Genomic DNA, 25,480 nt, shown 5'->3' with positions numbered 1-25,480 from the left:
TCTTATTTTGTTCCGTATAAAAATCGATTCGAGTACATTTTATTGCTTCTAAATGCGTCTGTTGGTTTCAGTTTAATGTCTGTTAGCGTCATATCTTATAAACTGAATAGTATTCTCCGAAAATGACACCAGGAAGTATTTTCAGGAAGTGATTTACCCTACGAGATCAGTGACAGGTCCGCTGTGGAACAGTGTATGTCAAGATGGCAGGTAACAAGAAATATTTCCAATCCTTTTGAACTTAACTGTGTTATTTTCAAAATCTTTTGCTATTTGTCAATACTGAAATGTAGTACGATGTCTTAGCAAGATCATTAATCTCATGCATTTAAGGAATATGACTAAGGTTATTGTCTTTTCAACGGCTAAGCAGGAGCCGCGAGTCGAAAAGCCAACGCGGTAGCTAGTTAACTAGGTTATGTTCCAGTGGCAGAGCGCGTTGTTCAGGATGGATTATAGAGCTATGTAACCTTCACTTTGAATGGTGCTTTAAACCTCTCCTCATATTTATCCACATTCAGTCTTGTATCATTTAGTCTTGTATTGATGCCTATATTATTGATGTTTCATGTGTTCAGCGTAAGCTAAACCTGGCCTGGGCTGCTGCAAGGATAATAGCACACAGGCAGCTAACGTTAGCTGTTAGATGTGCCCTGTGTTAAGTAGGGTTAAAACAAAGCCTCTAGCTGGCTAGCTAGTCTTGTCTAGGCTTTGTTCTAAATACTGTGTGACCTAACTTTGAGGTTTATGTTCATAAAACTCCCAACATCAGAAAAACTAAGTTTAAAGGTTAGCTCGTGAACGGCATTTATTAATGTATACCCATTATACTGTGTAGTAAACGGCTTTCTGCGTTCTTTTGACCTGTTAGTTACATGTTTGCTGAATGTAATGCCCTCCTAAACGATACAATAGCTTCCTCAGTTTTTGTACCAAAAATTCTCTCTTAAAATACGTTTGTTTGTCAAATGTGCTCAGCACTATGTCAGCTATTGTGATTGCCTCATTGTCATCGCTGAGAGGAAAGAAAATAAGTCCGAAAATCATTGTATTCTAAGATGTGTTACCATTGTCACTCCTGAATGAAATACATTATGCTTTTTCCTTTGGACTATGGCACCGCCACTCCATATGCACCTCAGTCGTCTCCTTAGATCTCCTCACACGTTTTTAGGTAGGGAGGGTGTGTAGGCTGGGATTGTGTGGCCTTTGCAAAATATTGGTTTTGTGGTCGGTTAGCCATTTTTTATCTGAATTTGAAGGTTTGCTTTAGATCTTCGTCCCACTGGAATATGCATTGTTTATGTTCTCAGGATATTTGGCAAGTGCTTACTTATAGTTTGATAAAAGGAAAAGTTTTTTTTTTTAGTGAGGTGTATGCATTTAGTATTGAAACAGTTCTCCGGCTGTGATATTCTAAGCCTTTTTTTATTATTTGTTTGCTGTTCAATCCATCATTCTGCTTAAAAATATGATATGAATGCAGCTTTTTCCAGGAAGGTTCATCAACAACATTATTAATTGTTTTCCACATAATTATGACTGAGCATCACCTTCTCCTTTGTTGCATGCTTAATGTGTCCGCGAAGAAATATGAGGTGTTTCACCCCATAGCCTCTGTATCTTCTAGTGAACCAAATGAATTTTAAAAAGATAAAATATAAATGAGTAGAAGCTTCCCTTTAGAGATGGCCTATCAGTATCAGTGGGTCTCTGCATCGAGTCAATATCAGTAGGAAACTGGATAGGATATTGCAGAAGAAAGAAACAATGAATCTGTTCCAGTCCTGTAACAAATCTAACCTGGAATACTGAAATACCACACCCTCACTCCGTGTGATGTGATGTTAACTGAGTATTCCTTCCTGTGGGGTAGTAGAGTGTTTGAGTTTTTTGAGCATAATAGAGCATAATAGCCTATATTATGTTAGACAATTAAAATAGCTTGGTTCAGTATCAAGTTTCAGTATTAATATAAAATATAAAAGAAAAAGTGATATCAAATATCTACTTCTGTTAGATTTTTTTTGTAGGTTTGCCAGCAGTATTTTTTCTTTGAACATTTTTATCTTACCTAGATGTTTCGTATGTTAAATATTTTAGCTTGATCTTTAAATTGTGACTTTTTTCTCTTATGGCTTTACTGAGAATTCCAATGATTCTGGAGGACACTTGTACCTGTACATGAACACAAAAGGTTATAATGCATAGGCAAACTTAATGAATTAATCTGGCTAAAGCTAGTAATAATGCATTTAGAACGTAAAGATTTCAGAGTGGTGCGAAGAGTACATTTCTGTGGACCATAATTAATGTTAACAGCTCCACTACAAGAAAACAGTATGTTATATTCTTCAAAGGCAGTTAAAGAAACCCAGATCCATTTTTCTTAGCCAATAAAATCAAATAATCACAGGAGTAATAGACTAGGCATATCAAGCAATTTTCTTTATACTAAAAAGCTCACAATGATAGCAGACTTCAAATGATTCAAAGAGGTTCATGCACATGATTATGATCCTTTCCCTTTGTAAGCTTTTTTTCTGTTCCTTCACAGGTTTGTCTTTGTATTTTGAAGATGGTCATGATGATCTAGATGACTGTGAGTATTTCTTACATATGACTTGCTTTTTATAAAAACAGAGCAAGGAATTTATATTTCCTTTTGCTGCAGGCATATGATTTGAGTTAGTTCGGAGTGGTGGCATTTAAGACTCTTGTTTATGATTGATTTTAAATCCTTCTAAACATTTTGGCTATTTAACTTTGTAGGATACATAGTTTGTAGATACATTTATATAGTCACTGGGTCCATGTAAGTCTAGTGTTTCAAAAATCCACTAAATCCAACTCAACAAAACTTCTGTTACAATCTCCTGGTTGTACATGCTAGAGTGAGTATTGCTAAGGATTTCTTAAATCTGTCTGGAGCACACACATCACTGTTAACATGGCCGATGTGGACTTCTTCCTTCTACCTGAAACAAAATTCTTACGTAGTTCCAACGTAGAGTCACTGGCAGTTAAGATGCAGCTTAATTCACAGACACTTACAGACCATACTATGCCTGTACTATTATCTGCTGTGATAGTACTGTTATGAGCAGCATTAAACACTGTTAGCCTTTTGGTCATATTTATGTGACTGGTATATTGAAATGTCATAGCAAACTATATTTACTTGCATAATTTGGCAGTTTATGCATGCACATGTCAGAAAGAATCACTCTTGGATGCTGCCCATGGTTGCTAAATTTTTATGATAATTCACATTGGCTTATAAAGTGAGTAAATAAATAAACAAATCTAATTTTGTCTGTCATTTGGAGAAAAAAGCAGGGACAATTAAGCAGTGGGTCCTCAGGACTAGAGCTAAGGAACCACTAGTCCCAATGCACAAACTTGTGTCCCACAGCTTGTTATTCAACTGCACATTTTCATTGGCAATTTATTGCAGTTGGATTTGATGACTATGGTTCTGAATGTGACGGCATTCGGATCACAGCGTTCCTGGACGCAGGGCAGGATAACCTAACTCCTCTGGGCCGACTAGAAAAATATGCCTTCAGTGAGAACGTGTTTAACAGGTGAGTGACAGTGGTGTTTGTTTCCAGCATGCAAATCTGTACAGGTAACAGGGAATCAACAAAATTCTAGTGTGAAATTACAGAAGTTCTTTGGTGAAACATATAAAGAATTCAAATCCTAGAGGAGCCCGGAAAAAAAATAGATTAAAGGAGCCAACATTAACACTGGTAAAGAAAGAATTTTATACATACATTTGCAGACATAATTTGCATGATTTAGACATTGTTTTTCTACAAACAAACTTGGCCATAGATTTGTGATTATGTTATTTGTGTTGGTGTATAAATCGAGGTCTGAGAAACAGCGTAGGCTGACAGAGTGCTAAAGGAACATAAATTCTAGGTAATATATGCACTAGAATATAAACTTTAGAGAGTCCATTTAAACTTTGGAGAGAGCCGCAAACAGATTTTTTTTTTGAGAATATCACAGACAATATATACATTTTGTGATAGGAAGAAAAGGGTATGAGAACAGTGATTTTAATCATTTAACTATTAGGTTTCTCACTCTTGACCACTATTAACATAAATTAATCCTTAAAACAGTATGGAGCCTCATGTACAATATCTAAACAGCATAGCTAGCTCCACACTGCTGCTACTTGATTAAGAGCAAGAAGCGGCAATATCATCTGTCATCATGTTACCATGCTTCCAAATAGACCATACATAATTTATCATTATACATTGACATCTATACATTTAGGACTGTCTTAAAAGAGAATTCTATAAATCTTTCAAAAATTCTTCATAATTAAATGTTTATAAAGTAAACAGAGTCATTCAGAGTAGTTTTAAGTAAAATACTCTTCTAGAGAAACTTAGAGTCAGAATTATTCACAGTGGTGGTGGTAGGAAACAGACATCTGAAAAGTTTAATGCCTCTAAAAGCTACCTTAGAGGAAGTTTTTACATGAAATGATTATACATATGTTGCCTAATACCTGAGACATTGTTTTATGATAGTTCTGCAATCATTTTTTGGCCCAAAACCTCTTTTTCAAAGATGTGCAGAGCGAAGGGATATTTGCAAGCCGCTGTAAATCAAAGTAGTACCCAGTAAAAAAAAAAACTTGTATTTTAACACTATCAACATTACATTTAAAAACAAAGGAGACATGTACAGGTTTGGTGGCCTATACAAGTCTGTTTACAATTAACCATTTTTCAGAATGTTCTGAATGGCTTTGTTTATATCTTAAAAACTGAATTTTAAAGAGCGGTGGAATGTCCCTTTAATTGCTCAGTTGTCTAGACACTGGTAGGAAGCTTTTCTCACACTGCAGCTCTGTATCTCTCTTAGCTCGGATGTGTGTATAATCAGTACATAAAAACAGCACAGTGCGCAAGCTACTGTTGGGTGTGGCAATCAGTTCTTTTCTCTGTATTAGTGAGGTCATTTCCACACACACCCACTGATAACACACAAATGAAATATGTCCAATCTCAAATTAGATATGCCAGCCTACTTCATTTAATATAAACTCATGAACAGTTCTGAAATATTACATTCATATTTTTATTAAATGCTATTACAGGATTAACAATATAGGGCAAAACCAGTTTCCTGAGTGATTTAGCAGGAATATGTTTAACAATCAAAATATGCTAAGATACAGAGGGGCAAGGCTATGGAGTCATTTTGAAACTAATAAAAGAATATTTTTTAAATGGTAATAAATGTATTGTGGTCAAATCACCACTTTAGGCAAACAACAAACCAACGACAAAGTATTTACATTCACAGCATAGCTGTGTAAGCCCTTAACCAGTAAAAGGCACTGAACAGCAAACTGTGTCCTACTTATGATGGTGCAAAATGAGGGACACTGGCACAAAACATACTTTTTTTTTTTATTAATTTTTTAGACAAATTGTGGCACGTGGGTTATTAGATGTGCTACGAGAGTTCAGTGACAATGAGAATGACTTCATCACCGTCATGGAGACAGTTGTCAGGATGTCTGAGGACGCAGGTATGTACGTTAACTCTTTGTGCATGTGTAACATGGCTACATACACTCTTGGGGTGGGGCCTATGCAGTCAGCTGTGCCTTTATTACCTAAATTAAGCTTGATCAACAAAATGTATGAAGGTATGCCACTGACACAAAAGTTTCACATCCAGTAGAGCCGGTCATAAAGCATGCAAAAATAGGAAAAAAACAGTCCACAACAAACCAGACAAATTTTTTAGGCTTAAGAATATATACAGTAAAGAACAGAGAATAGAATTGGATTAGTACAAAGGACTGCCATGTATTACTCATTCATTCATTTATTTATTTTTTCACTGGTGGTGGTTGAATTACAGATGTGATGATCCTGGGAATGAGTGTATTAGTATGCATTTAAATAGGTCTACTGGTTTATATGGTAATTTCATTCTTGCATAGCCCAGTCTCTGTCATGACCCAGTTTCAGCTGTCATGAGTTCCACAGTGAAATCTGGATTCAGTTCATTTTAGCTGTGGAATTTAGGAGGGTCACATAGTGGTTGACTGTGAGCCCTAGATGCGAAGGAAAAGGCAGTAAATCCCACACTCTTATTCCTGTTAGGTTCTTTGATTTTACTACAACAAAATGACTTTATATATATTATATAAAGTATATGACTCCCCTTCTCTTATCCTCAGATTTTGCTGATAGTATATTAGTTAATATAGTAGCCTCAGCTAGCCACTATTGCATACTGTTGTGCAGTTGCTGGTAGGTTAATGACCTTTAGTATTTGGCAGTCTGCTTCTAGCAGCTCTTGAGATCCCATCACTCAGCACAAAACACATCCCAGTGTCAAATTAACTCTTCCAGTGTTAAATTCACTATTAAGGTGGTGTTACTTCAGCACTTGGACTTTTTCTGTTCTGTTGAATTTTTCCTAGTATGTAGCTTTGAGCACACAATTTAAGGTGGGACTGGAAATTGTTTGACATTTTTCAGTACTGGTACTGATACCAGTGACTTCAGATCTACACTGATAACTAATTCATGTTTTTTCAGCTTAATTTTATTAGCATAGTACATGAATTGAACATCATCAACCTTTAAGCGTTTGTATTTCTCACAAGAAATTAGCTGAGAGTAAGAATTAAACACTGGAGAAAAAAACCCATTCTTTGTTATATGTGGTTTTATTTACCAGTGTGACCAAAAGGTCATAATTAATTTTTATATGACCATTTATTTTCCACCTCTCGGTATCCCTTAGAATTAAAAAGGCTGTTTTTTGTTACTGTCTTTAATGCTGATATATGTAAAACAGCTCTATTCTGATTGGCTGTTCTCTACTGTACCTAACTAAAAAAAGGCCGGGCTGAAGCACTCCTTATAACTTCAACATGAATGGGCGGAGCCAAACTGCTGTAAGCCAAATAGACGGCTATATGTAAATGAATGGGCTGTTTTGACAGCTTATTTTCCATACGTTGATTGTACACACTGGGGAATGAGTTGTACGTTTTGAAACATTAACATAGTTTATATATTACATTAAATTCTTTTATTTAGCAAGGAGAATTTAATTTTCCTTTATACAGGTCGTTTATTTTCATTTTTTTACACATGCAAATTCTACAAGCTAGTTTTAGTGCTGGCTAAAGCCAAACATACTGGAGGAGACGAAGAAGCTATTTTTGTAAGAGTGAATATCTAAGCTCAATTACTGATTGCAGTGTTTAAAAAAAAAAAGGTTTTGAGATTCTAGCATTGAAGGTGTTCCTAGGGAAATAAGACTGATTTGTATTAAATAGCTGAGCTTCTGTCACACTATACTGCTTCAGAAATGTTGGTCCTAGGGGATTTTAATCTTAACTGGTCGACGCAACTTGCCCAAACCTAAAGGACTCTACCAAGTATACCCTAATTGAGTTAATTTTGTCCAACAGAATGAACGAAATTACTGCCTCAGAAGTTTCTGATCTTGGTTCCAGTGACCGTTGCCCAAACAGATGCATTAGAAACACTTCCAGGAAAATAAAAACAGGTTCTTGGATGGTGGTTTGAAGAAATTAAAAAAAAAAATTACAAGCAGGCTTTTCTTTCTGACCTAGCAATGTGTGAAATTGATTTTACATTCAAAATTCCAGATGTTGATTTAGCACTAAATCATTTTAGTAAATCATTCCTCACAGTGGTAAACAAACAGGCCCTCCACTAGAGCTGGGCGATATGGCCAAAAATGTTATCAAGATAAACAAAATTCATATTGTTAGATATCCATACATACCGCGATAAATGTCAAATCATTATTTCTTTCAAGTTTGAAGGCTGATTTTTGCTCCTGGGTGGTTGATTGCGGTTTTAAACTATCCTTTATGATCGGAACACGACAAACACTCACCAAACAGTGGAACATTTCACAAATCTGTCATGGGAGAGTGGGAGAAAGCGTCTGGTGAGCTGTTTTTACCAGCTGGAAAAGCATGGCTATTTTGTAATAGTCATAATTTAAGAAAGAAAACATAATTTTAGCTGGTGACGAGCGCTCAGCTACCCCGTTACAAATGACATCACAGTATTCAGACACCAGCTAGCGAGGACTGGATTTCTCTATACTATCGTAGTAGTTTAAGTGGTGAACCACAAAATATCAACACCAGACAAACAGAGTCCTCTTTTTAGGTACGTTTAAACTGAAAGCGGTGCTTTTGTGTCGTGTTTGATCTACAGTATCATCAATTCTCCGTGTTGTGGAGTGACGGAGTGCTGCTTCAAGTTAGCCAGCTGCTAAAAACAGCTAGCCTGGAAAGATAGCGCTCTCCCGCTCTCCAATGCCTCACAGCTTCCTCAGTTTACTTTCGTTTAAATCAGGGCTGTAACGAACATGAACTCACTTCTTTCTTTCACTTTCGTTTCTTGGGATTGCACTAATACTTTAATATGACCGTCCGAGCGCTGTAACAGCGCTTTAGTTGTGAGGATAGTGATTTAACGCTGCTAAAGCTGGTTAGGATGTTAGGAAAGAGATGTCCTGTTTAACTTTCACTCTGGCTGGAGAAAAACACAGCGCTATTTCTGTTCAGACTGGTTTTAAATGAGCTCTATAAGGCTTTAGACAGGAAGAAGCACTGTGCTGTCATTTTTATTGACTTAACAAAAGCTTTCGACACTGATGACCACAGTCTTTTTTTAGGAAATTTACAAAAGATTGGCTTTAACAATAATGCAATCCATCGGGCCCAAAATAACCTCTCAGACAGTAAACAGTGTGTGGCACTCGGTAACCATGAATCAGATTTAGCTCCCATAACCAAAGGAGTCCCAGTCCCAAAAGGCTTGATCCTAGTTTTATTTAAAGCTGCCTCCGCCTCAGACTGCAAAGTGCATTTGTACACAGATGACACGATTTTCTACTGTTCTGCCAAATCTGCTCATGCAGCAATAGAAAAACTCTAGTGCTCATTTAACACTGAACAGAATGCTCTGTACAAGCACAAATTATTTTTAGATGCCAAAAAAAACAATGTTCATGCTGTTCTTCAGATCTTCAAATATTGACTTTAATACTGTGAATATTACTACCCTGACAGGATCCAGCATTCAGCGAGTCACAGAATATAAGTACCTTGGCATTTGGCTGGATGAGAAGCTTGCATTCAAATCTCTTATTAATTAACTAGTCAGAAAGTCCAGACAGAGGCTCGGATTCCTGTATCAAAATAAATCTTGTGTGCCTCGTTAGTCGTGGAGGCAACGTTACTATCAGTACTGGACTACGGTGATGTAGCTTATAGACATTCGTCTGCCAGTACCCTCAAACCACTAGACACTAGGTCCATCACTCCGCTCTGACATTTATTACTAGAGACCTTACAGTCTGCACTGGTAAGTGTTATTTGATAAAGTTCTCACAAGCAGCAAAAGAGTAAACACACTGGCTTATTTTTATTTATAAATCACTCGGGTCATCTGTGATCACCTGTCAGGTATCTAGAGTTTTTACTGAACTAGAAGATTATGCTTTCAGCTACAGTGCACCAGTGAGCTGGAATTTACTACAAGAGCCTCTAAAACTCGGCGCACTGGTGTCACTCAATCATTTTAAACGTCTCTAACCACCTTCAGACAGCCTGTAACCGTTTTAGATGAGTTTAACTTTTCCTTTCTCTTTTTTTTCAATTTTATTGTTATTTTATTATTTTTTATTTAATTTTTTCTTACCAGTTTTTATTTCATTTTTTATGTTTTATTACAGTTTTTATTTATTTATTTTTATTACCTTTTATAATCCTTTTACTTAACTGTTTTTAGTTCGCCTATTTATCCTTTTATGTTGAAATCTTATGTAGAAATGTTATTAAAATTATAAAATGAAGGTTGATTCAGATGTCACAGTGGGCTCAAATTAAGAGGTTTACTCAAATTACAGTGTCTTTTAGGGATCCAAACGTTGGTACCCAGCCCTACAAAGAAAGCCACTAGTAGAGCTGAAAGGCTGTTTTTACATTAAAATTGCAATTTAAGAGAAGCATTTTTGAAAAGCTATACTTTAAATTATGGTCTACATTATTAAAAGCATTGTCTGAAGTTTTAAATGGGGAAATTTAAACTAATAACACATAGCTAGTGATCAGCCTGTAGATAAGTTAGACCAGGGGTGTCAAACTCAATCTCAACAAATCCATGGGCCAGAGAGTGCCTATGTTTTTATTTCATTTTTAAATGACATTTTGCTATAACCTGAAGTGACCATTGTTTATTCAAAATATGGCAAAACGTCAACAGCACTTGCAGTAGATGTTGAAATATTACATGAAAACTTGAAATATATAAAAAAAAGTCCCCAGGAGGCAAAGACTTTAAACCTACCTATTTGCTTGATTTGACACCTGGCACCTTTTCTTTGCTGCAAGTTTATTCATTCTTGAACTGCAGCTGAAACACTGCTAGTGTGTTCCGTGATATGACTGGTATGGTAGAATTGGGGTGTAATTGCTGTCCCATAGATTGTTGTTGGGGTAGAGTGGTGGGAGTGCACATTACGTTGCAGTGCATACTGGGGACTGTAGTGCAGGGCATTTTGAAACTGGTTAATATAGAAAATTAAAATAATTTCACGGGCCAGAGAGGGTTGCGTCGCAGGCCTGATCTGACCTTGTGTTTGACATATAGGAGTTAGACCAGTGAGAAGCAACCAATCACCCATGTGCTGTTGCAGTGACAATACAGCCACAACTAACTGGCTGTCTGCCGCACTGCGTCAAGCCTTAAGCGTTCAAGCCTCGAGCCAAAACAAGCAGACAGATAGTCTTCTTAGCCAAAATGTGTTTAAAGTATTTGCCTTTTAAATTGCAGCCACAACATTGATCAGAAAAATAGCAATTCAGTATTTTCCCCAAATCGTTCAGCCCTAGCCACCAGTGTGTTTCACTCCTAAAACAATTTGTTCTGTTGGGCCTGATATGTGTGGGTGCAGTGTCATTTCCTCGTGTAATTAATTACATCTCTTCTGATTGGTTGGGCACACCATGCAAAATCTTTATCCATCACACCTTTTTAGCTGCTTCGTTCGTCAGATGGGAATGACTGTTTCGAATAAATATTTCTTGTCTGTAACCACCCACTCCAGAAGCTTTTTAATGTAAACACAGAAAGTACCTGTAAAGCTGCATAATTATCCAGGTCCTAAATGTTTATTTCGTTAACACTGCCCCAAATGGTCTGTATGTGTGCACATGTTTCAGAGCCCACAGTACGAGCCGAGCTAATGGAACAGGTACCAAACATTGCCATGTTCCTTCATGAAAATCGGCCTAATTTCCCAGCAGCTTTCTCAAGGTACTTGGTGCCCATTGTTGTACGTTATCTCACAGACCCTAATAATCAGGTAAGTATTTACTAGAATTGTGTTTTTTATGATTCAGTTGTAAACCTCCTGATGAATAAATTCATATGAATGATTATTATTTATAGGTGAAGACTGCTTTTTATATACCCAAGACTGTCTTTTTATATGCCAAAAATGTCAGTAAGTCTGATTAAGACTTTTTTTTTTTTAAGGTTTTTTTTTAAAGGTTTTGGATATTCTTCTAGGTACGCAAGACAAGCCAGGCAGCTCTGTTGGTGTTGCTAGAACAGGGCCTCATATGCAAAGCTGACATGGAGGGAAAAATCTGCCCTGTGCTTTTGGAGCTCACTGAACCAAGCAGCGACGACGACTATAAGATCGAGGCTGTTGCGGTAAGCACAATTTTTACAGAGAAAATAATTGTGAATATTTTCTTGACATGAATAGCTTATATGGTACTTCTACTTTTTTACTCAAGGTAAGAGTCTAAATGCTATAATGAAGTTATGGTGATGCATTAGCACAAATACAGATTACTTTAAAAGGCATGTGAAAGTGATAACTTTGCTTATTTTCAGGCTGCAGTAATGTTACTTTGCTTTTCAGTTACTGTAGGTTGTTTGCCCTTATAGTTATCATTATCGTATTTTTATTAGTCATATGTAACCTGAATGGGCTTCTTTTGTAAGGTGGCTAGGTCCTAATATCGGTTTAGTAGTTTACCAGTTTTAGGTGCCAAATAGCAATTTCCATATTCATCCTCAAAACTTTAGGAGGGATTTATTAAACCAAAAAAAAAAAATACAATGAATTGAGAAAACAGACTAAAACCAGATTTGGGAATTTATCAGGTTTTGTAAATGACATTTCAGGCATTACTTTTGACATTACTCCATCTGTAAGTTGAAATAACTTTTTATGTATTTAGTTAGGATGTTAGGTTTTAGGTAATGCATAACCTGATTGTTATTGTTTTCAATAACAGATCATGTGTAAGCTGGTAACAATGCTGAATAAAGACACAGTAGAGCTTCTGCTGTTATTACGTTTCTGTGAGCTATGCAGCGATGCCAGGCTTTTTCAAGTCCGCAAGGTAATGATATGTTAATAATTTACAACCTTTTAACATTAATTGTTCATAATAATTATTGTTGTTATCTGCTGTGATATTTACTTTTCCATTAACATCTGGTCTTAGAGCATTCTAAACCATTGTCTTACTCTCTGACCTGTTTGTGTTCACCTATGACTGTTTGTTGGCCAGTTAGGAGGCAGTTTTAATAGTTCGCATACGTCATTCTGCTATTGATTTTAGATTTGTGAGATGTGCATGCTCATCTTAACCCAAACAAATTGCCTGCAGATTTTACTGTTATCGAAAGGGATTACATTTGTTTATTTAAACAAACTAATCACATTTTTACTTATCAGCAGTGCAGTCCAAAAAGTCCCCCACTCAGTCAATGAATTTTTGGCTATGGTCATGATCCTACATACTGCAAAATATACATTTGTAGATTTGGTATAGTATTACTTAACATAGTGTTACATCACTAATTGGCCTCTATCACCAGCCGAGTTCTTTTTTTCTTTTGCTGAAATATAAGCTCTCTTACAAAGGCTGTTTTTCTCAATGAAGAATCTTCATTTCCTCTTATGCAGGGTTGGCCAAGAAGATATTGCAGAGTAGGAGATTAAATTAAAACCTTGGCAATTTTGTGGTCCTCGCTTACATGTCTGAACATTTTCTTATTTTCTTTCTTCTTATCCTTACTAGGTTTGTGCAGCAAATTTTGGTGAGTTCTGTTCCATTGTTGGCCAAGAAGCCACAGAGAAACAGCTGGTAAGAACAAAACTGTTGTTGGATTCTGGCTGGCAGTTTGAGACCTGTCCATATAAAACATTAACAAAATTATGGTTTATGATTGTTTGAGACACCAGGGACCAGTATATTTTGAATAAAACTGCCTTAAGAATTAATCATGCACATTTCAGAGCTTATCCTCATCCAGTGTTTTCTCCATGTTTTTGGTTCTGGTCTCAGATGCCGAAGTTTTTTGACCTGTGTTCAGACAGCTTGTGGGGCATTCGTAAGGCCTGTGCTGAGTGCTTCATGGTAGTTTCAAACTGTACATCTCCAGAGGTGCGGCGCACTAAACTGTCTCCCCTGTTTATCAACCTCATCAGCGATCAATCCCGTTGGGTAAATGCAAAGAAATCGATACACATTTGAAAGTGCATACTGATATTAGAGTACACATTTGTTCACTCTGACAACAGTAATAACACACAAGACATAATTAACTGTTTATAATTCCTTTTCTCTGTTTAGGTCCGCCAGGCTGCATTTCAGTCGCTTGGTCGTTTTATCTCCACGTTTGCTAATCCCTCCAGCACTGGTGTCCACTTCCATGAGGATGGAACGCTGCATGAAATCCCAAAGCCCACAGACAGGTAAACTAGTTAAAGGCTGTTGACGTAAACTACCATGTCTTTGGAGCCCAAACATCAATAATTAGACAAAAAAACATTTTTTCAGCGTCTTTACAATTAAGAACAGCATTGGTCAATAGGTTATTGCAGACGTTTTATCAAAACTATGATTAGTTGATTTGGTCCCACTTTTTATCAGGGATGCATCAATACTAGTACTGGTGTCAGATATCTGTCCTTACTCATAACAGTTCACCGATACCAACCAGCTGATATCATGTGACAAAAGTGTACTGAGTGCTGCACTAATGAACAAACGCAGTAAACATTGGTCTTCTCACATAGCAAAGTGGTAACCGACAGTTGTAAACAAAGTCACTGGTAAAGTCACTTTAAATTTTCAGACTTGGCAGATACTCACCAGGAAAACACTGTGTGATTTTTAGCCTGTTTTTGAACACTCACAAACATAACCACAACCGCTTCCCTAAAACAGGTGGAGATGTGTAGGCCACATAGGCTGTAGGGAAACCGTATTTGTCCTACCATGTACATCACTGCCTGGTTTTAGCTTCAGTGCACAATATTAGCAGCGCTGCTCAGTTTCTCAGCGTGTTTGTTCAGTATTTGGTGTGTGTTATTTTGAATAAGAGAGCTCTATTTGAAATTATCCATCGACATAGTTTGTATGGGCTGTGTTTCATGTAGCATACCAGTCATTCTGAGAGTGTAGGCTTTGTCCATACATGAGTGTCTGAGAAGTGCTTTTCTTACAAAGCCCACTCTTCTCAGCTGCAGTGCTGCTATGTCCAAGGTAACTTATGTAACGTAGCTAGCTAAAGCACTTCATTTAAAATCAGCTTAGTTTTGATGATTTAACTGTTATGGTACATTGCACTTATTTACACTAACAAATACCTAATTCTAGGTACGTTATTCAGTGTTGTATCAGATTCGGTGGATTTGGTATCAGCAAGTACTAAAAAATATGTACTCGTACTCCATTTGGAAAAAAAAATCCATGCTATGGATGCATCCCTATTTTTTATGATTGTGAAATTCTTTGTGCTTGTTTTTCTTTAACTGCAAAGTCTGTAAAATAAGAATACCTTAAATGACTTTATTTAGTAGAAATTTGGGGAATTTAGTAGAGGTTTTGGTGTGTGAAAATCTAAATTGAGTAACATGACAGATGTTGGGTCTTTTTTTAATAGTATTAGTAATATTGTTCCATTTAAAGCTGCAATATGTATTTTCTGTTCTAAAAACTGAAAGAAGTAGCATTACTGAGTCAGGAGGGGGAAAAAGGGTTAAATATGATGTGCCTGCACTTCTGTGAGTCACCCTGTAAAGCCTGAAATAATTATTTATTAGAGGCATCTGGTCTGATTTCATGGGGACTTTTTAGACCACATCATGCATCTTTACATAATGTCTCACACTCTAGCTTGATGTTTAGGTCTGAAATGCAAAATCAGTGTTATTCTGCTGAAAATATGATGACACTAGTAGATAATTTATTCACACCCTCGGAAGACGTCCTTCATCAAGACATGTCTTTCACCAAGTTTTTGAGGTTTATTTGAATACTGTTTCAATGCGCTTGCTGTTGTCAGATTTATCTGCTTGGGGAAGGAGTCAGAAGCACAAATGACATTACAAAACTTTCTCCCACATGTTACGTGCAATTACATATGTCCATCAGAGAGGTCTCCAAGTCCCCAAATCTTACATAGTGTTGCTTTGTAGTATTTTGAATAATAAGTATGACAAATAAAATTCAGATTCTGATTTAATTTGTCTCCACAGAAAAGAACAGAAAGGTAGCTGCAGTGATGTTTCATCTGAGCGCTTTCCTGGTAGTCCTGCCTTTCCAGGCAAGTCAAACCAATTCTCTGACACAGTCAATAAACCATCTCAAGCTTCAGAGGACCCCCACAGTTCCCAAGTTCCCTCTTCAGTCAAGTCCCAGACAAGTGATGGTGATCTGGGTCAACCTGAGAGCTTGACCACTACCCAGGACCAGCAGACAGGGGATCTTTTTGACTCCTTCCACTACTGGAGACCACTACTGCCTGACATCAGCCAGGATTTGGAACTAATACAAGGAGAGGGGAAAGATGAGGAGCAAAGGCAGGAAATGGTGAAGGAGGAAGAAACTGTTCCAGATTTAGACTCTGAGGGCCCAGCCACAAGCTCCCAGATTCAGAAAGTTCTAAAATGCCTCCAGCCCCATCTTGATGACCCTGATGTACAAGGTGACTTAAATATTGAAATGGTCTCTTATGATCAGATCCTAAGTTAAGGTTGTGTGTTTGTGTATGTAGCACCCAAAAAGGGTGCTATTTAGTACCAAACCAAGGCCCATGAACATTTTTTGTACTATAAAGAAGTGTTTTATCAAAAGGTTCTTCAAAGCAACAGTTCTCAAACCAGCCCTTAAGGACAGTATTGTTGCTTTAGCCTAGCTCCCCACAGACATGTAGCATATATTTCAGGCTTAAGTATTCAGATGGGTCTGGTGAGTCTTTAACTGAACAGCATGTTCTGGTGCAGAGTTGGGCAGTTCTGGTGCAGAGAGTAAAAATCCTGCCCAGGTTTTTGTTTTAACTACCTGGATATCTTTTACTGCTGGTTTGAGCTAACTAGAGCAGCTAGGCAGTTGAAACAAAGTCTTAGAAGGATTTTTACTTTCTGGACCTGAACCCTCAGAGCTTTAGATGCAAAGGGCCTTGCTATGGTTAAAGTAGTGCCTCATATGTGTCAAAAGGGAGCTTCAGTAATTACTGCCAGAGCTGCATCTTCACAATGCTTCTTTAGCCTCTGCTGACATGGTTAGATGCAGTGGACAACCTCAAAGGCAGAATTAACCATTCTTCTCCTCTGCATAAAGCTTCATTACTGGAACAGTCATAAGGGTGGAATAAATTTAGTTCAGTATTGTCAGTGCTTTGCTATTAACTCATACAAAATGTTTATTATTATTTTATATTTACCTTTTCATGGATTTGGCGAGTTACAAAGCAACTGTAGGTTTCCAAATCATTTAGACCCAGAAGTTTCTCATTATCAGACTTATGTACATCTAAACATGCTGGATGAAACTCTACTCCTACTGTGAATCTAGGAAAAACTTGGAATGGATATTATTTTTATTTATTTATTTTTTTTATTTGTTGAATTTTACTCTTCAAATGCTGTCAGGTCCAGGTGTTTTCTTCCTTAAGATAATTTAGTTTATTGTTAGGGTGCCAGTAAATATCTATTACTGTATTACTGTTAATGGATTGACTTAAGAATCATCATTTTTTTTTACTTCTTAGCATATAGCTTGTTGGTGTTTTTGTTAATATTTAGTTAATATATAGTAGTATATAAAGTTTTATCATTTTTGTTTCTCAGCTCAAGTGCAGGTCTTGTCAGCTGCACTGAAGGCTGCTCAGTTAGAGAGTCACACAGATGATACAGATCAAGACGTCTCTGTGTCAGAAAGTGGGAACACGGAGAATCCCATTTCAACAGACAAGCAGGCAGAGATGGATACACACCTCTTAAACTCTCAGTCCACCTCACCAGTACTTGATGTGTCTGAGCCAAGTTGTGTGGTAAGGGGAAGACTTGCAGTACTGTTTTACACAAAATAGAGCCTCTTTCTGTGGTTGCAAAACATTAACGATTATGTTACACTGTTTCTCTGCACAGTTCAGTTAGTTTTGTCACTTTTGCAGGTTTAAGTCAAAGAATGAGCATTGGCTTTTATAAAGCTCAGCTGAAATTTCTTTTGTGTATGTGCACAGGAGGCTGGGCTGACAGAGAACATTGTGGAAGTGAAGGATACCAACAAATATGAAATTTATGAGGAGGAGAAGTCTAAAGTCCAGGTGAATTATAAGTCTAATAACATATCCACAGTTATTTATAACACAGGAAATTGACAACTGAATTGACAACTAGGACCCTTGGTTATTGTTGCTTCATCTGGCAAGCTTTCTGAAATTTATGATTTCAGTAGCTTAATATCACAGTCAAAATGCAAGAAACCTCATCAAATAGCTATCCATAAAGAGAACATGAAAACAAGAGCTGTATTGTTTCTGTAGTGCAGGATAGGATGCATGATTAAGCTTAACATTTAGTGTTCATACTCATTTTGGTCTTGTTAATAATACTTAGTGTTAACTAAGCTAGCTGGCAACATTGTAATTCAGTAGTAATTAGTTTATTCATGAAACGCTATGGTGATACTGCCTGTTAAAATGCATGCAGGTTTTACTACCTCTTGCTTCATATTAATTTCATTATTTGCTTTAGCTACATATGACTAAAGCTGTTTCTGGCTAAAGCAGCATAAGCAGTCACTAAGTGCTCCCAAGCTACTGGGGGATGCCTGAGTATGTACTTTTTAAAATTAATTTTAAAAAGTGCACAATGTCCACAGGTTTTCTTATTTGTTTTCTTGATGAAAATAAAGAATAGGTAGAATTTAGTAAGGTGTCAAGTAAGGCCTTCAAATGTGCTTAAACTGACCAGTATGCAGTTGCTGAAAGATTAGCTAGTCAGACTTGTTAGTTAGCTAACTGTACTGTTTTATTCTTGATCCTACACCTGTCCTTGTGATTCTTGGGTTTAGGAAATGGACAACATGTCACTCTCACTTCCACACACTTGTGTATCCAACTATCCCATTGATGTTGTAGCATATTGTAAAGTTAGGAAAGCTTGTTAAGCATTGCCTGGGCCTAGTTACAGTTGCTAAGCTCTATTGAGTTGCTAATATTGTATTGTCTCTATTTGCTCTCTATTTGCTTTTTCTCTTAAGACATCCATTAAAGACACAGTTATTAGTGTCTTACACATCCCTCATGTCTCTCATTTCCCCCTTTCTTTCTTTCTACCTTCAATGTTTCAGAATGTGATTCCTCAGCAGTTGTTGGATCAGTATTTGTCCATGACTGATCCAGCCCGAGCTCAGACAGTGGACACTGAAATAGCCAAGCATTGTGCATTTAGCCTGCCAGGTGTGGCCCTAACGCTGGGCAGACAGAACTGGCATTGCCTCAAGGACACCTATGAAACACTCGCAAGTGATGTACAAGTGAGCGTTATGCAATCTTATATTTTTGGTATAAAATACCTCAGAGTAATCTGATCCTACCTGACTCTCTCTGTGATGTATAATACATTTGCCTTTTGGATAGTATGTACTCCACATTTACATGGAAGAAATTTGGAACCACCTAGCCAACTAGCTGCAAACTAGTGGCAGACTAGTCCTAGCCAAACCAGTGGCAGTTGGCAGTCTAGTGTTCTGCCAAACCCGTAGATTTATTTATGTGGGGTCAGTTTAGCTACTATATATCTACAAGTAGTGTAGACCTAGTTAAATATGTACCAATACCTTGACTGAGTTCTAAGATACCTAACTTTAAATAGTGGAAAGTGCGGCGGACACTGGCGTTCTCTATCCATGAGCTGGCAGTGATTCTGGGGGACCAACTGACAGCTGCTGACCTGGTGCCCATCTTTAATGGCTTCCTCAAAGACCTTGATGAAGTGCGAATAGGAGTTCTTAAGCACCTGTATGATTTCCTTAAGGTAAGAAGCTGTACACTTGCGTTTTTCTTGTCTGTCTCTGCATTGCTTGACTGACTGTGTTTACATGCACACTAATAATATGATAAGTAGTGATCTAAATGTCATCTGATGTATCAGGTTAAAACTGTTTTTTAGCCCATTTAGCCCAATAGTCAGACTGCCCTAAAACAGTAAATACTACAAACTTCATTTTGCACTATACCTGCACCAGCTGTTAAAAAACCAACACAAAACATGCTTTTTGTTGGATTTGTCAGGCTGCAAAGCAACTGTAGGTGTGCAAATCATGAATTAGGAAAGAAATCCAATTATTGCAACCTCATTCAGGTCCAGGGGTTTCTCATCATCAGAAAACATATGTATGTCTAAACATGCTGGATGAATTATTGCCAAAAATGTGTAGTATTTGCAGACATCAAATAATTCTGTACATGTAAATGTACCCATTGAATGCAGAAGAACAAACACACCACACCTTTTTCCAAGACTGCACACAGTCCTACTGTGAATTTGAGAAAAACATTTGGAAAAATGGATACTTTGTTGTGTGGGCTATATATGATAAAATTAAGTGAAATAAATAAATAAGGTGTTATGCGCTTGTTTAGGATTTGCTAAATATAAATTTTAGGCCCATATATAACAAATGTACCCAATAAAAATGATCTTCCTTGCTTCTCTGCCAGCTTCTCCATGCTGAAAAACGTAGAGAATATCTATATCAGCTGCAGGAATTCATGGTGACAGACAACAGTCGAAACTGGAGATTCCGCTATGAGTTAGCTGAGTATGCATCAAATCAGTCATTCATTCATTTACATACTCAGTTTTTGCTGACTCATTCCTCTTTAGTCATTATTTTCAGGAATCCATTCCTGTTTTCTTATGTTAAATTTGTTATTTTGCACGTGTGCTTGTCTCGTAGGCAGTTGATCCTGATCATTGAACTGTACAGCCACTACGATGTTTATGACTACCTCAGACAAATAGCGCTTAACCTTTGTTCTGACAAAGTCTCAGAAGTACGATGGATTTCCTACAAATTAGTGAGTGATCTCTCTTTGTTCTACAAGTACTTTGAATTTGTTTCAGCGCAGGCTAACCATTTCCCTAAATGGCTTAGGAGAGTTCCATTTGAGCATTATTTAGTCCAATATTTTACTGTTAAGTGTTTTATTTTTTTTCATTTTTATCTTGGTAAACACTTCATGTTCAAAAAAAAGTATTAAATTATGAAGGAGCACATTTAGTATTTGTAAGGACAGCACATTTGTAAAGACATAACTGTCCTTATTCAGGAAAATTTGAAAGAAATTGAACTATTCCCTGTTAAGAAAATAAAGGGTCAGAAAGCACTTTTAATTGACAGTCCATTTGATTTCATAGTGTAGCTTCAAATATTGCATGCAAAAATTAATAATTTTTATTTTTGATAGAAATGTAGGAATTGTAGATAAAATCAAAATTTTGCAAAAAATAACTAAAGATTAAACATACATCTTCCAATAAATTAACTTCTTTTGGGTATTGACTACGTAATCAATTTATTTAAAGTGAAATTCTTGCATTGTATTTATATTTTAGCTCATGGCAGTCACCTTGTAAGCAGGTAAACTCCATATTAACAATGTGTTTTGGAACCTGGTTGGGCCAACTTTTAAAATGTAAAATTAAACTATTTGAAACTTACAGGCCCTAATAGATTTGGTATGGGATAATCATAGGGTTCTCTCTTTGATTAATCATGCTTTAAAGGTTTTAGATTGTACATGAAGTCTGTCAGACAGTAATGTGAGGCAGGTATTTGTATTAGGCTGGTGTGTGTGTGTGTGTGTTTGTTTAGGTGGTGGAGATTTTGCAGAAGCTGTACTCCTGTGGGGCTCAAGACCTCAGTCTGAACTTTATTAATGAGCTTGTAGTGAGATTCTGCCACTGTTCTAAATGGGTCGGACGACAGGCATTTGCCTTCATATGTCAGGTGAGTTAAGCCAAATGTAATTATATGTGTGATGTATGTATTTCATTGTTAAATGTATGTCTGTTTTTCTACCAGAGACACTTTTCGCTACCAGAGACACTTTAAGGGAGACTGGCCACTTCCTATTTCTGCCGCTATATGAGAAAAATGACTAATGACTAAACAAAACAGCTTAGAAAAATAAAAAATTAAACATTTCTGGCTGTTTATGTGGGAACCTCCTTTAATTTTGTAAAGTAGAGGGGTGTGTTCCGTTGCTGCTACTGAGAGCCAACTGGATGGTGAGCTGATTAGTAGAGTGACATAATGTTATAAAGTTCTATATCTTAAGTTCAAAAATGCTCAAAATTGCAGCAGTGTATTTTATGTTCTTGTGTGATGAGAAAACAAGTGCATTTGCCTGTATAAAAAGGAATAAAAAGGATGATTTAACCTTTTACTTATTAGTTTTGCATAAGAATTAATTTATTTTGGACTCTCCCAGAAGCGCCCTCTAGTGTCTGACCAGCCCGAAAGACGAAATGATGGTGCTAGAGAACTTGCTGTGTAAACACAGTACTGTAGCTGCACAGACACAGCACCGTCTTACATGTGCAAAAATATGATGTTGTGTGGAGGTCATGAATAGCACACATAAATGAGCATTCTTCTCTCTGTGTACAGGCAATTGTGGAGGAGGACTGTATGCCCATGGATCAGTTTGCTCAACACCTACTTCCCTGTCTGCTCAGTCTTTCATCTGATCCTGTCCCCAATGTACGCGTGCTGGTTGCTAAGGCACTACGCCAAAGTGTGCTGGAAAAACGTAAGACCATAGATGCATTCTCACACACAAAATTTCTGTACTATTTAATGGTTACCAAGTCATGGTAAACAAAGTCACTTTGAGAGGTTTGAAGAAAACCTCCTGAGAATTGTTCAAGTGGTGGTGATGGGAACTAGACGTCTGAAGCGTTTAATGCCTCTAAAAGCTCCCACACAGCAAGTTGTGTGTCATAAAATGGTCATGAATATGCTGATGCCTGAGACATTTTTCATAATAGTTTTAAGAGGCTTTTGGACTAAAACATATATTTTTTTAAATCCATTAATGGCAAAGAGGTACACGCGGGACGTTGTGAGGTCAAATAGTCCCCAAAGAAAACACATTTTTCCATTATTTTACCACGGTCAATATTACCTATTTTACCATCATCAGTATTACATTAAAAAACTCAGAATGCACATGTAGGTTTGCTTTTCTTTTTGAATAGTAAATAAAATGGCTATTTTTGTATTGTAGAACCCTGGTTAAAGAAATCTTACTCTGTGTTTTTCTACAGTGAACCATTTCACTTCAAACCACTCTGAGTCTGTTTACATCTCAGTGATCAAGTGGTTAAAGTTGGTGGCTGAATGAAAATGGAATGAAAATGACATTTCAAAGCAATATTACTTCTTTTTGGCCAAAAACACTGCTTGCTGAACAGAACTTCAAATCACTGCTTTGTTTGTTCTAATACTTCCCCCTGACGGCAGTTGGTAATAATCCACGCATCATGCACTCTGAGACCTCCCCCTGACTGTGATTTGTCCAATGCACAGAGTGGATTTCAAACCTACACAGAGTTCTTTTTAAGTATACTTACGACAGTATGTTCAGCAGTAGTACATTTTGTTTAGTTCTTTCGTAATTTGAAGTATACTGCCAGCTTAAGAATAGTATGTCACGTCACTGGGCAGGGAGTTTGATTGCTGTGGCTAGTAGCCCATGAGAACTCAACTAGCTGTGCATTTTGCTAAGAGGGATGGCTTAATTCTCATGGATGCTAAAAAGCATTTATTAGATTATGTACAAAGTTGGACAGCTTGCACTTTGTTCTAGTATGTCCAACTACTGTTTTATATTAAAATAAACATTTGGATCTCACCTCCGCTAACAAAAAAAGGCTCTGCTCAGTTCTGCCTGCTCATATTGAAAACTAATTAACCATGTGAGCTCTGAATATCTGTGAATATCAAATCCTAATACCAAGATTTTAGGCAGTCATGTCGTGTGGATGGGCTTGTGTAATCAACTCTGACTGAATGCTCCTTATGTATCCATCTATTTGTCTAGTAAAATCCTTGTTTGCAAATTGATTTGCCACTGCCTGAGACTAAATAGAAAAAATCCTGTGTGTCCATGTGTGTCCCCTGATTCTTGCAAGCCAGACTTCTGTCTAATGCCAGAGAGTCTAGTAGAGTCACTCAACATGGCCAAGGACCACATTAACAGGAAGAGACTATTTGACTGACAAGCAAAACAATGTGTGAGATGGTCAAAACAATGCTACAACAAAAAAGACTTGCTTGGAACAAAGTGGTATACAGTGGCTAAGCGGGAAATACTTTGTCAACTTTAAATAAAACTTGTGAATAATTTGCCATGAACCTCAAACTATTAATTTTCAGTTTTCAAATAATCATAATTACTTGACCTCAAAGTTACTCAAAATGGTTGTATTTATGTCCTCACTCTGATGTAGCGTCTATTACCACTTCCCACTACATTTCTGTACTAATGATCTACTGGTATTATTCAGAGGTAAGCATTTTTGTATGTATGATCATCATGAACTGCTAGCCTTGTTTCATTTGGAACAATAATAAAAAGCACGCTTTTTTCTGTTTTCAGCTTACTTTAATGAGCCAGGCAGTGCTTACTCTGATGAGCTGGAGGAGGCATTATCTGAGCTGAGGATGGACAAAGACAGAGATGTGCGTTTCTTTGCCACACTGGACCCCAACAGAAATGTCTTGGACACTACAGCACTGATCTAAAATCCATTGCTTTCTGCATATACAAAATAACCACCAGAATGGACCTCATCCAGCAGACCAATACGAATAAGTGTTCACAGTTGGACACCAGTGACTTGACTGACTCACACATTTACACACACACTCTCTCTCTCTCTCTCTCTCTCTCTCTCTCTCTCTCTCTCTCTCTCTCTCTCTCACACTCACTCACTCACTCACTCACTCACACGCAAACACTGGCAAACACTTCGCATACACATCAGAAATATATATATATATATATATAATATCTCTGACTCTTTTTGGAATTTGTATTTAATAAAAAACATGTATATATAGTTGCTGTCCAAAGGAAAACAAGTATCTACAAAATGGTACATTTTACAGGAGAAGGCTTACTTTCAGTGTAAGTTAATGCAAAGAGATTTTATTCCAAGCAATTTTGAAGCATTTTTGGCAGTTCATTCATGATGAAATTTTCATCAGTCTCATTCGTGGATCTTTCTTCAAACCAACATATAATGAACAACATATTCAGGCTAACTGGGCCCCCTGAATCCATGACATTTTTTGGACACAGAAGACCTGCCTTGAAATCAAGGTGAACTCATTGTTCCACATTCTCCACTCCACTGAAAGAGCTGGTGCACAGCTTCAAGCTGCCTCTCAAAATCTAACTGTTTATTTGTGATGATTTTTCTTCCTCTTTACCTTTTGCATGGATTTCTTACAAGAAAAGGACTTCAGCTGACTTAAGAGGACTCATTCTTTAGGGTGAGTACTACCTAGCTCAGGGGAGACCTGATCTTAAAGGCATTTTTTTTTGTAGTTGAAATGCCAGAAAGTGGCATCAGACTGAACCTTGGTGATGCTCCTGTAAAATTTTTGCATCTACCAATCTACTGTTTACTTGTTCCACAGGGATTTGCACATGTAGCTGTGGGAAACGTCACATTTTTTTTAAACCACTACAACTCAGGATATAAAGCGTTTTTTTCTCTCGCTCGTTTTGTAGCAGTCTTGTGTTAATGGATGTCTTTCAGTAATACTATGAACTGTCCGTTTGTCTCGTTTTGTGTATGAGTGTGTAAAATAATAATGGGATGCCCCCTAAACTGATTGGTGAAGATTGGTGGTACAATCTTGTCTCTGTGTCTTTGTGATAGAGGACAGTTTTAGGGAAAGGTAGCAATGCCAAGCTGTTTGAGCAAAGCTGACCGGAGAAAAATGATCTCTAGAAGGAACTCTATACTCAGCTCATCTGCACAAATATTGTCACAAGCTTCTGCAACTCGTGTTTAGTACCGAATTATTTTA

General features: G+C 37.1%; 1 protein-coding gene across 1 annotated transcript in view; it reads left to right on the top strand.

The window, feature by feature from the left end:
* Window positions 1–19: 19 nt before the first annotated feature.
* The window catches only part of ppp4r1l (protein phosphatase 4, regulatory subunit 1-like), a 26,362-nt gene continuing 901 nt past the window's right edge, over window positions 20–25,480 (top strand). Inside the window, exons 1-20 of the mRNA XM_036571437.1 lie at window positions 20–210; window positions 2,558–2,602; window positions 3,458–3,587; window positions 5,460–5,566; window positions 11,273–11,415; window positions 11,622–11,768; window positions 12,362–12,469; window positions 13,154–13,219; window positions 13,421–13,579; window positions 13,709–13,830; window positions 15,619–16,067; window positions 17,212–17,414; window positions 17,607–17,690; window positions 18,719–18,904; window positions 19,243–19,404; window positions 20,091–20,191; window positions 20,330–20,450; window positions 21,248–21,382; window positions 22,046–22,187; window positions 24,039–25,480. The exon at window positions 24,039–25,480 is cut by the window's right edge and continues 901 nt beyond it. Of these exons, the coding sequence (XP_036427330.1) occupies window positions 204–210; window positions 2,558–2,602; window positions 3,458–3,587; window positions 5,460–5,566; window positions 11,273–11,415; window positions 11,622–11,768; window positions 12,362–12,469; window positions 13,154–13,219; window positions 13,421–13,579; window positions 13,709–13,830; window positions 15,619–16,067; window positions 17,212–17,414; window positions 17,607–17,690; window positions 18,719–18,904; window positions 19,243–19,404; window positions 20,091–20,191; window positions 20,330–20,450; window positions 21,248–21,382; window positions 22,046–22,187; window positions 24,039–24,184 (2,763 nt within the window). The 5' untranslated portion in view covers window positions 20–203 and the 3' untranslated portion in view covers window positions 24,185–25,480. The remainder of the gene's footprint in view (window positions 211–2,557; window positions 2,603–3,457; window positions 3,588–5,459; window positions 5,567–11,272; window positions 11,416–11,621; window positions 11,769–12,361; window positions 12,470–13,153; window positions 13,220–13,420; window positions 13,580–13,708; window positions 13,831–15,618; window positions 16,068–17,211; window positions 17,415–17,606; window positions 17,691–18,718; window positions 18,905–19,242; window positions 19,405–20,090; window positions 20,192–20,329; window positions 20,451–21,247; window positions 21,383–22,045; window positions 22,188–24,038) is intronic.

The sequence above is a fragment of the Colossoma macropomum genome, unplaced genomic scaffold, assembly GCF_904425465.1.
Source record: "Colossoma macropomum unplaced genomic scaffold, Colossoma_macropomum, whole genome shotgun sequence".
In the NCBI taxonomy this organism is placed as follows: domain Eukaryota; kingdom Metazoa; phylum Chordata; class Actinopteri; order Characiformes; family Serrasalmidae; genus Colossoma; species Colossoma macropomum.
This window is presented reverse-complemented; position numbering and strand designations above follow the sequence as displayed.